The 12,982-nt window shown below is 37.2% G+C and overlaps 1 protein-coding gene across 1 annotated transcript in view; it reads right to left on the minus strand.

The window, feature by feature from the left end:
- Positions 1-12,982, minus strand: part of GPR125 (G protein-coupled receptor 125) — a 117,566-nt gene that overhangs the window by 59,069 nt on the left and 45,515 nt on the right. The window contains exons 7-10 of the mRNA XM_010839938.1: positions 11,349-11,509; positions 9,482-9,695; positions 4,185-4,349; positions 950-1,151 (exon numbers count right to left, since the gene is read on the minus strand). Coding sequence (XP_010838240.1) covers positions 950-1,151; positions 4,185-4,349; positions 9,482-9,695; positions 11,349-11,509 — 742 coding nt within the window. The remainder of the gene's footprint in view (positions 1-949; positions 1,152-4,184; positions 4,350-9,481; positions 9,696-11,348; positions 11,510-12,982) is intronic.

A 12,982-nucleotide genomic window follows, 5' to 3' on the forward strand; every position in this document is an offset into this window, starting at 1 on the left:
TAATACAAATTTTATTGGAAACTAACTGAAGGAATTTTCTCTTTTTAACTTAGAGTGAAATAAAACAGCACATAAAAACACATCAGGGAGGGACTTCCCTGGTGGTCCAGTGGTTCTAATGCAGGGGATGTGGGTTTGATCCCTGGTTAGGGAACTAAGATCCCACATGCTACAGCACAGCCAAAAGATAAAAATAACAAAGTTAAAAGTTTAAAAAGAAAAAGAAAAATCAGGGAAGCGGCCTGCACCATCTCTTCATCTGTATCTATCCAAATCCTATAGATACTCAATTCCAATTGCCTAGTAACACCTTTCCCAAGTATTCCAGCCAGGAGGGATCAACATCTCCCCTGGAACTCCTGCCACCTGGGAGTATGAACCACTTATTTAGCACTTATCTATACTGCCATGCACGGCCTGTAATGTTTTTCATTTGTTTATTATTGACTTAAACACAACTCAGCACCAACCATTACAAAAAGTGTATACCAGGTGCAAAGAAGCGTAAGAAAATGTGTAAAAGAAACCACCTGCCAGCTGCTTATAATCGGCTATGGTTTTAAAAAAGACATAGAAGCAGAGATGAGAAAAGGCACACTAAAAAGACAAGCACGACAAGGGATCTCTTGTGACAAAGGGATTATAAAAGGAACTGAAGAGGGGGCCTCCCAGGTGCTCTTGAAGAATGGTTGGGATTCTGTTTGGGGATACAGATGCTAAGTTATTCAAGCAAAGGCATAAAGCCAGGCCATACCTGGAAAGGAAGAGTAATGCCAGAGAGGGCTGTGAATACTGGTTGAGAAGAACAGGTCTGATCCCAAAGACACAGTCCATGAAAGTACAGACACCAAATCCTTACGCTTTACTAGTAGTAAAAAAAACTTATGTATTTGGTGTGAGCACCACGTCTTATTAGCAACCTCAGCAGATCTGAAGACTTTCCAGTTACCTGATTAAACATATAAAGAACTCTAGTGACATCGTTCGCATACTGGCAGCGAGAATAATCATCATCCGCCCAAAAGCCACCTCGATCACATCTGCGCCAGGCCTTTCTCTCATCCTGTGCGTTCCCAGGGTAGATCCCACTGCCGTGGGCGTTCCGAGTACACTGCAGATACGCGGTGATGCCCGCCAGTGTTCTGGGCCACCTAGAGAGACGAAGACACGAGAGAACCTACTCTGACACAATAACAGCAGGGGAAAATCGAGGATCAGGACGTGTCACACGGAATCAGAGGAAAATCAAGAAGAAACAGAACTCCTTTAACAATAAAGGCAAAAACAAAAAAAGCTAAAATGAACTAAAACCATTGTAAGGTATCAGTTGAATAAATTTTAATGCCATAACAGAATATTTTCCTAAAATATTCTAAATACAACCACGGAAATTGTACCTTATCAAGCAGAAAAGAAAAATGGTGCACCAAATGGTCTTATGTTTCTTTAATTACTGTTACTGTATCGTTGGCTTATACAATCATTAGGTATATAGGGTCAGAATCTTTTCCAGTATGAATAGAATTTGGCCTTTCACAGAAAGACAGTTAGTATACTTGCAGAAAGGACTGCCATCCTTAAAGTGGCCTGCCTGCAATGCTGGCCTTTCAGTGGCACCCAGGAATTTGGGGCTTTTTGTGTTCACAGTTAACTGGTAAGAGTGATTCACTTTACCTAGACAGTCTGCGGAAGCCATATGGTGTGTGCTGAGCACCTGCTTTCATCCTGAGGGTCTAAAGTTTTGGAATGAGATAGACAGAGGTTGCCTTTATGAACATTTCCCAACAGGAGTTTTGGATGCTGAGACTCCAATCGTCTTCCCTGGGCAAAAACACTATACAGAGGCTGCTGCCTTTTCAAGGCTGGAGGAGGGGTAGGCTCTGCATGAGCCTCCTGGGAGGCAGAGATAATCAAGAACTTACACACTGATCGCCCCAGAATCCATCTGTGTCTTTTCCCCTTATTATCCGCCTAGGTATATTACTACATCACTACATCTGAGCTGTGACCACAGCTGCATGCTGAGTCCTGTGAGTCCTTTCAACAAACTTTTGCACTTGGGAAGTGGTCTTGAAAACATCCAATAACATATACAACCAAATTTATCTGAGTGAAACCCAGATAAATTGCATAGGTACTGTGCAAGTGACTACACCAACCTGCTGGCGTGAAATCAGCACTAACTGGACTGGGAGAAATCTTTGTTATTTGAGCTCTATTTCTCCAAAACTGGGAATGAAAATAATGTATTTAATAAAAGCTACAGATGACTTACAACATATGAACTTCTAAATTATAATATCAGCCACACCAAAATGTAATGCATTATCAAAAACTGTATAAATAGATCAAGCAATGCTAAACTAAATTTTATTAATGCAGTGGAAGTTCTAACTGTATTATATCTTAAGGAGTGTCAAAAGATAAATAATTCATTAATCAGTTAAACAGATTCTTCTTCTATTTTTAAAAATGAAAACACTCCAAAACTATGAGTAAAGACAGATAATACACCATAAATAGAAAATATCCTATGATTATTTAATAAAGGCATTGAATGTAACAAAATTAACAAATGGTATCTATTTCACTTCAAAGTATACTGTATAAATATTACAAGTTAACAGTTAATCCACATAAAAGACTTATCTGTTGGCAACAATAAATTATGATTTCCACGCACACATTATCCAGAAGAATTTTAAATGGGGGAGGAGAAAGGAAAGTCAAAAGGCAATTAAAAAAAAAAAATCAATGAAGAACTAGCTGAGCTAAAGTTGTCATTGCTTCTTCACCTTGGACTTGAAAGAATAACAACAAAGAGTTTTTTTCTTATCCTTAAAAATCAGACTTATAGCCACAAGGCAGCAAAAATACCAATCACAGACAGTGTAAACCAACCGTGTATTCAAAAATCTCTATGCTGCTTTAAAGAGCTACATATTTCCCTTCATTTATATTAACTATAAACTGATTATTAAAATCCTGAACATAAAGCATTTTAGGTAAATAATAAGTTTAAAGATAATGTTTTAAAGCAACTTTGAAAGAAAGGGGAGTCTAAAGTAAAAGTTGTTACCGCTCACAAATTCTAAACTTTCTATTAAAAAGCAAAAACAAAACCACAGCATTTAAGTCAATCTGCTTATCCTAACAGGGTCCAACACTAGAGGCTCCCCAGCTTTCAGGCCACCCAACAGCTTTCTTTTCTCAAAGTCCCCTGATTTAATTGCTAGAAGAACCACACAGCGGAGGGAAACTGGGTGTGTGTTTCTACTAAGTACAATGTCTACTGACTGTCTGCAGTTAAAACTGAATTAACACAACAAAACCTTCCAAAGGCCATCCAAAAAAAGCCCCTCAGAAACAGGAAATGCTGTTAACCTGTCTGAATTTCACATTATTTGAGTGGAACTTCCAAAATGTTTCTTAAGGTAGTGGTTCTTAACTACTACAACAAAACTACAAAATAAAAATAAACACTTCTGGCTCAACCTTCAGAGACTCATCAATCAATAGATCTGAGATGAAGTTCAGGCACCTGTTTTTACTTTTAGTTTCCATAAATGATTCTGAAATCACCATTCTAAAGGGCAGTCCTTAGATATATAAGGATATACATGTGAATAAAGTCAAAGTGAAGTCGCTCAGACTCTTTGCAACCCAATGGACGGTAGCCTACCAGGCTCCGAGATCCATGGGATTTTCCAGGCAAGAATACTGGAGTGGGCTGCCATTTCCTTCTCCAGGGGATCTTCCCAACCCAGGGATCGAACCTGGGTCTTCTGTATTGCAGACAGACGCTTTACCGTCCTGAGCCACTAGAGTGATCCTATTATATATGTGAATACATTTCTCAAATTCTTACTGAAGACAGGAGACCAATTACATACATCTATACTTCTGTGGTGGCTCAGATGGTAAAGCGTCTGTCTATAATGCGGGAGACCTAGGTTCGATCCCTGGGTCAGGAAGATCCACTGGAGAAGGAAATGGCAGTCCGCTCCAGTACTACTGCCTGGAAAATCCCATGGACGGAGGAGCCTGGTAGGCTACAGTCCATGGGGTCCCAAAGAGTCAGACACGACTGAGCTACTTCACTTACTCACTTACTTACTTATGCCTTTGAGAATAAAAAGAATTGGGGCAAATCAGCCCCTTTCAGCACTCTTCAAGTCACTGACCTGAAATCTCCTTTATTGTTCACCACCCTCTCAGGAGGACAGTACTGTGCAGAGCTTTCTAAGACCACAATATCCACGGTTCTTGTATTGTTCCCACGTTTGGTCTGGACGTGGCAGCCCCAATTTCCAGTCGATCCAGCCTGAATATTAGAAATGGTTAGGGCACTGCATGAAGAAAGAGTTTAAAGAGAGAAAATATGGTTAGGCAAGAAGGGAGACAACATGTGCTTCGATCATGCATTTAGCAAACATGAATGTGTGCTGGAGGCTAAGCGCTTGCTAGATAAAAATGAATAAAAAAAACGATCCCTCCGTTTAAGTACTTCAGCAGCAAGTCAAGAGCTGGCTGTAACATAAGAATGAATGGAGGGCAGTGGCACTGAGACTCCAGGAAAAGGGAGAGCAGGCCATGCCACAGAGGGAAACCAAGCACCAAAACAGAAACATCACAGCACTGCCTTCAGCAAAACTAATGGAGAGGCTATGTTTTCCGTTTTGTATCTAAGTTCATTCGTATCTGTTTCTTTAGATTTCACATATAAGGGATAAAAACAGAAACAGACCCACAGACATAGTAAACTAACTTATGGTTCTCAAAGGGAAAGGAGGGAAGAAGGATAAATTGAGTTTGGGATCAACATATACATACTACTACACATGAAACAGGCAACCAACAAGGACCTAGTGTATAGCACAGGAACTATACTCAATATTTTGTAATAACCTATAAGGGAAAGAATCTGGAAAATATATCTATACACACACAGGTCTAACTGAATCACTTCGTACACCTGAAACCAACACAACGTTGTAAATCAACTACACTGCAATAAGAAAAAAGAGGAAAAAAAAAAAAATCAAAAGCCTAACAATTAAAAAACTAGCAGGGAAGTTACCAAGTTACATCTTGGGAATTCTAGGGAAAATATTCAAGCATGAAGGAGACTAATATAAAGTGTGTAATTAATATTTAAAATGAAATATCTTATGGAAAAGGGGAGAAACCTATTAAGTCTCTAAAAAGATTTAATAAATTACCAATTAAGGCTTTTAAAAAAGTAGCTTTTCATTTAAAAGTATACTTCAACTTCTAATAACAGCTATATTTCTGAACAGCTGTCAGAAAATTCAACTTTCAAGATGACATCATAATTCTCTAATATAAAACCTATTAAGAGCAAATGGCAGAATCTTCAATTAACCTTTATTCCCCCCACATGATCTATCATACTTTGCTTTTATGTAGATACAGATAAATCATTAGACATAAAGCATGTATCATTTTAATTAACTCACTAAAGACTGTCTTGAAGTTACTATACATTTTTGTAGCTTCCTAAATCATTAATGGCTACACAACAATAAATGCTCTAATAAAGACTTAGAGGGACTGTGATTTTGAACCAAAGAAAATGTTTATCATCTTTACTAAGTTAAATACATTAACATATTAAAATAGGTATACTCAAGGTAAAACGACACAGAAGAGTTTGACATTAAATTTAAATAACCAAAACATTGCCAACTAGAATTCTACTTTATATGACTCTACTGAACCAGGAAGAAGTATATAAAAATTCTGGGCAATAAAAAGCATTCTCAAATCCAGAAGTCCCCATATTTTCTCAGTTCATGGTACCTTCACTGACTAGATAACTTTCACAGTGCCCCTAGCCTAAAAGAAACACCTAGGGTGGTTGCAATGACTACACGAAATCCTAAAACTGTGTATATATGTCCTAATACCTTACAGCCATTTGAAAAAAAAAAAAAATCAATTTAAAATAAATATTTCATTCTTACATAACCACAACTGCTTCCTAATGGGTTGCGCATGCTTACTGGGCACTCCAAAATTAATCAGATACAGATCAGACAATGATATCTCTATTTCTTATTCCACAATGATTTTCATACAGTACTTGCTTTGTACCATAGTAATTGTCAAAATACCAGTATCTAAGATGTGACACAAACAAAAGGGAGGCAGCATGATGTAATGTCAACACCCTAACTGCCCGGAGCTGGTAGCTGTGAGATGTCCAGGAATGTCCAGTATCACTATGCTCAAACACTCAAAATACCCCACAGCACCTCTGTCCACTCACTGTAGCATCCCAGAGCATGTTAGCACACGCTCTGGGGAAAATGGTCCTAACATTTTTTAAAGATAACTTTCAGCAATACCTTCAATGTCTAAAACCAGTTATCAGAATAAATTTTTCAAGAATCCTCAACACAACACATTAGGAGATTTAAGGAGAAGGGGTAGCTTCAATTTCAATGTCCAGGAAAAATACAAGCTCCAGTTCTTATTAATGAAGGCTCAATGACATGCAAAGACCAATGAAGAATCAAGAGGTCTATGAGGCTACCCAATCCAATAACCACATATTTCCTTCTCCTACAACTTTCTATTATTCTGGAGCTAACTCCAGGTAAAGGACTTCCCAGTCTTCATATGAAAGACTTTCACTTTAGTAAGTATTCCTATCAACAAAAAACCATTGTGCGAAGTTGCTATCCTTTGAATTAATTTTTTTAATGCTAATGGAATTTAGATTAAGTTAAACATGACAGAGAAATGAATTTATAAAGTAAATCTGGTTACTTGTTACAAAATTGAAGAAGCCTAAATTGAAGCTCTTGGAACTATATTCAATACCCTGTGATGAACCATAATAGAAAAGAATCTGAAAAAGTGTGTGTGTATATATATATGTATAAGTATGTATATATATAACTGAGGCACTTTGCTATATAGCAGAAATTAACACAGCACTATAAATTAACTAAACTTCAGTAAAACTTTAAAAAATAAAGCTTTTATTCAGACAAGAGTTCTATTACATTTTTAAAGCTTTGCTACTGCTAAGTCACTTCAGTCGTGTCCGACTCTGTGCGATCCCATAGACAGCAGCCCACCAGGCTCCCCCGTCCCTGGGATTCTCCAGGCAAGAACACTGGAGTGGGTTGCCATTTCCTTCTCCAATGCATGAAAGTGAAAAGTGAAAGGGAAGTTGCTCAGTCGTGTCCGACTCTCGCGACCCCATGGACTGCAGCCTTCCAGGCTCCTCTGTCCATGGGATTTTCCAGGCAAGAGTACTGGAGTGAGGTGCCATTGCCTTCTCCTACTGTTGTACTGCTGCTGCTGCTAAGTCGCTTCAGTCGTGTCCGATGCTGTGCAACCCCATAGACGGCAGCCCACCAGGCTCCGGCGTCCCTGGGATTCTCCAGGCAAGAACACTGGAGTGGGGTGCATACTATATGTCAATTATTGTCTACTCAGACAATAAACTACTTCAAGTCTACAATTTGGTAACTTCTAACATATGTATACACTTGTGAAATTATCACCACAGTAAAAACAATGTAACAGACTCTTCTCACTGGGACTTAATACACTGATGCAAAGAATACACAAAACATTCCTAACAGTCTTAACCCCTAGTAAGCGAACTCTGCTTCTGGTAATAGTAGAGTGAAAGAAACTGTGAGTTGCTCAATCATGTCTGACTCTTTGTGACCCCATGGACGGTAGCCCTCCAGGCTCCTCTGTCCGTGGAATTCTCCAGGCAAGAATACTGGAGTGGATTGACATTCCTTTCTTGGCTCCTATCAAACCACACTCCCGACATTTAACAGCTATAAGCTGTAGACAAACTACAGTCAACTATCTGAACACATGGTGAGTGATCCAAAGTGAGCAGAAGCCAAAGAGGAACTGACTTTAGAAAAAAGAGATTGGCACTGGGGAGTAACCAGGAAATTTTTTTAATGACTTTTGCCAAAGGGCAGGCATTATTCAAAAAGAAACTCAAAATCTGAGTGGTTGAAAAATCAGAGACAGAGGTGAAAGCAGCCTGGCTAGAAGCCCAAACTTGTGCATATATAATTCACCCAGTTCTTTAACTGATCCCTGACCTACATGCAGACACAGCAAACACGAAGCAGATTTCAGTGGCTGCCTACTACACAAAAGCCAGATCCAGGAGTTTTAGCTTAACCAAAAGCTAACTGCTCAATGAAACAAAATCAGCTGTCTTTGAGAAGAATACAAAAGAATCCAGAGTCAGGGGTCAGCAAACGTTTTCTTTGAAGGCCACACAGTAAATACTTTAGGTTTTGCTGACTGAGAAGCAATACTATTTGGAAGGTATCTGTATAACCATTTGATAGGTAACCATATAAAACTATAAAAAAAATTAATAGGCCAGATTTGTCCCATAAGCTGTACTTTGTCAGCTTCTCCACAGCAAATCATTCACAATATCTAGGATACAATCCAACATTACCAGACATATAAATAATACTTTTTAAAGTAGAAAATATAAACCATATTCATAAAAAATAAGCAGGGCAATGACCCCCATATAACCCAGATACTAAGAGGCAAGGATTTAAGGGTTTCTACTATAAAAGTTCGAAGACATAAATGAAAATATGCTTCTAAGGAAATCTCAGAAGAGAAAGAGAAATTATGAAACAGAATATTCAAACCTCAAAATTCCCAGACTTGAGACTGAACTCAGAGAACTATTAGTTTCTTGGTAGTTTTTTCATGCACTTTTGTAATACTACATAAAGTACCTCAGTAGAAAGTTATAGCTCTATCCTTAAATATTCAAGTTGAGGTCTAACGTCATAAAATTGATAAAAAGGAAAGAGAAAAACATAGAAAAGGCTTGGAGAGATACTCAGAGACAGAGGCAGACAGCAGGAAAGAGAAAATTCAATGCCTACAGATTAACATATCACCAAAATAAAATACAATGAGTGATAACATTTATTTTTATCCTGTTTTTTGTACTTTAACTTCATTCAAACTATTGTGGCACTTGCACCAACCATGAGGTTAACAGGTAGTATACTGTTTTATACTAACAGGATGAAAAAGGCAGTATCTTAAAATGCAACATTAATCATAAGACAGTGAAAATTAGGTGATTCCTAGAAGTGAAATTCTGCGCTTATTAATAGCAGCAGGAAATAGTTGGAAATTAAGTTTGGTAAAAAAAAAAGGTTACATTTTTTCCTCTTAAAACTTTAAACAAAAAGTCTCCAGCTTTTAAAGTGTTTCCCTTCTACCTTATGCTTTTTTTACCTTCAAAACTAGATGGAAAAGATAAATAAAAGATAACTTTCAAAGATAAATAACAATCAGAAAAAGAAATGTCAGACATTTGCTTTTTAAATGCAAGAAGGTAAAATATTAATTTAAACGTCAACTAAACATTACAATTTCTGAGATGATAAATAAAATCTACAGAGACAATTCCTCATCTAAAAAAGTTTACCTTGCAATCAATGAGCAGTTGTGAATCATGTTCTTTTCAACAAAGATACCTTGGGATTCATCAGTTTCGACTATTCGCCCGTCTTGATACCATAACACTTGCATGTCTTGATCGATATATGAAGCCATGCACTGGAAAGGAAGGCTGTCTCCTTCAAATACAACTTGACGATGAGACGGAGTCATGTAGAAAGATGGTAATTCAAGGGGAGGGTCTAGAGACAGGAGAACAAAGACTCAGTAAACAAATACTATATTCACACTACAGAACTTAAAATTATAGAAGTTCGAATTGAAATCTTAAAAATGGAAAAACAAATTCCTCAGTAATCAGCATTCTAGTTTTACCATCAACAAAGATGTTGCTGAATTAAGAGGATCCAAGATGAAAACACCATTAAATAAAATTAAAATTAAACCATTTCACGTCACTTTTACAAAGCTGATATATTTCTTTCCAATAAGAAAAATAAAAGAAGGAAATCTTAAACTACATATGCAAAAACGTACACAAATATCACGGCCCATCAAAAACCTTTAAAATATTCAATCTCTAACATAACAATTCTACTTTTAGTAGCAAGCTATCCTAAATAGCTAATACGTAAAGATGTACGTAAGGAAATTAATCTTGTTAATGTTTATGGAGTGAGAAATTAACAACCTAAATATGCAGTAATAAAGAAATTATTGTGGCTATATCCCTATAATGTAAAAATAAAAGTTATGGCTATATATATATAATGAATTGGTATGCATCTTTTATATCAGTATGATGAGGAAACAAGTTTACATTATTTCAAGTTTAAAAATGATACAAAATAATATTAGAGTATGGTATTTTGGATAAAACATAATAAAAAGGTAGAAAATTGATATGTATACCAAGGTATCTTTGATGTTAGCTACCTATGAGTGATAAGAATGTTAAGTATGGATTTTGGTTTTTTTTTTCCTTCTTTCAGTTTTTTCATTTTTTCCCCCCAGCTTTATGGAGGTATAATTGACAAAATTATAAGATATTTAAAGTGTACACCAAGGTGATTTCTTATGTGTACACATTATTTCTTTTCATAAATCTTTAATCCAATGAGCACACTTCACATGTGAAACAACAATGATGATGAAAATAAAAGGAAAAAACTGATAGGGTTGTTTATTTCCAAGCACAGAAACTAAATTAGAACCTCCCTCTATCATTATAAGGACTGTTTCTTGTTTTTTCTGGTTTTTCTTTTTCATTAAACACATGGTAAATGTATTATTTCCCTCAAGTCTTCAGGTATTCTGGAAAATCATGATTTTCAACAAATATGCTATTTCATTGAATGGACTGTCATAAGTAAGCCAATGCCCTATTTTTCAGAATTTAAGATATGTTCTTATATAAAATCTGAAGATTTACACACATAGCTGATGATTTCTCAAGAATTAAGCCCTACTTGCAGAATTAGCTATATCAAGTTGTACCAATTCTCTAAGAACACTAATACTTACTGCCAAGCCACCCTTCAAAACAGCTGTATCAATTCATACCCTATCAATAAAACGCATGATTGCATCCTGAGATTTTAGCACTATCAACGTATTACTGATTTGCTATTAGAAAATACAAAGATCTATACTATTTATTGAAATTGAATTTCATTAAGAAAGCTGTTCAGAACCTAAGAACTTTAAATGCCAATTGAAAAAAACATTTTTTAATTCAACTGACTTAACTGTTGACAAAAACTGAATATTATCAAATTCATGAAGAGTGATGGCTACAATCGGTTCCAACATATAAAAAGAATTCTGAAGTTTGTCAGGAAACACATGGCAGCAAGCAAAACACAGTTAACCGTTTCTCAGCTTTTCTTCCTTACCGCATGTCAACAGCTCCTGCTTCACACCTGTGACTGGCTGGGCCTGAAGAGACTTGGGATAAACACACCGTGTGTCCCGTACCGTGATGTTTCTCTCCTTTACCCAGCGATGCATCCACAGTATGTTACAATCACACAGCAGATACTCAGTCTGAAATTCTCTGTAGCACACAAAATGCAATTTAGACAGTATGGTTAATGAATTAAATTGCACTTTTGCTTTACATTGGCTTAGTCTTTGGTGACAAGCACAAACCTGCTCAATCTCACCTAGGGTACATACTGTACCATCAACTGGTTATGGTTTCCTTCCCAGCAAGATGATGTCGAATGTCTGACCCCAAAATCCCTTCCCACCTGATCCTGGACTGACTCGGCTTTCAATCAAAGATGGTATGTGAACAAAATAGTTTCATCATCTATGAAACATACTTCTGAAGCCCAGGGTACTGGAATATCACATCCACATTCCTTTTGTCTATCAAACTTATACGGATATGTCATCAGGGCTGTGGCACTATTACTGGAAACTGAAGCTTTCCCCATTTCTTCTAGCATCATTGCCATGTTCTTGGCTTAAATGTCTGCAAACTCTTAATTCTGACAGCATAAAGCAACATATGACTGCTTCGCATGGTTATATTCTGTTTTTCTGATTAGGATGACTAACTTCTAATTCCTAAGAACCACCTTCTGGTGAGTTTACAGCATTACCTTTTATAAACACTGACAATTTTGCTCAATTTTTGCATGAAAATACTTCTTACATTCCTGCTATCTCGGGTTTCAAAAGTCAGATCATTTTTGCAGTCTTTATTTCCTAAACTTCACAGAAATGGCTGACATAAGCCCACTAAAAGGAGATGTCTTCACTAAAAAGCAGTTTTCTGGGTAAGAATGTTAATAGTACCAAAAAGACCAGATAAGAGTTTGAGGCAGGGTGTAGGAGCCACAACTCCTAGTTGTGGCATGTGGGATCTAGTTCCGTGACTGGGGATTGAATCCAGGCCCCATGCAATGGGAACACAGACTCTTAGCCACTGGACCACCAGGGAAGTCCCAGAGCCATGGGTGATACTTGGTGGAAGTGTTTTCCAGGCAAAGGGCCTCACAAGTGCAAAGGCCCTGAGGCAGAAGAAGCATGTCTGCCTGGCATCTTAGAGGATTACTATGGAAGAGGGGGACTTGACTGGACTTGAGATCAGGGAAGAGTCAGGGAACAAGATGATCCAAAGCCTGTTCACTATGGCAAGTTAGTGGCTTTTACTTTGATCTGAAAAATGATTGCAAATTTTTAAGCATATGAAAATAATACCTGTCAAAAAAATTATTTTTTGTAATTATGCGATAATTATTATCTGTCTCAGAGAAAGAGAAAATCACATGACATCCCTTATTGTGAAATCTTAAAAGAAATGATACAAATGAACTTACTTTCAAAACACGAAGAGACTCAGAAAACAGAACTCATGGTTGCTGGGGGGAAGGAATAGTTAAGGACTTTGGGAAGGTCCTGTACACACTGCTATATTTTAAATGGATAATCAACAGAGACCTATTGTATAGCATATGGAACTCTGTTCAATGTTATGTGCCAGCCTGGATGGGAGGGGAGTTTGGGGAGAATGGTTGCG

This window comes from Bison bison, unplaced genomic scaffold, assembly GCF_000754665.1.
Source record: "Bison bison bison isolate TAMUID 2011002044 unplaced genomic scaffold, Bison_UMD1.0 scf7180017864136, whole genome shotgun sequence".
NCBI classification, from domain to species: Eukaryota; Metazoa; Chordata; class Mammalia; order Artiodactyla; family Bovidae; genus Bison; species Bison bison.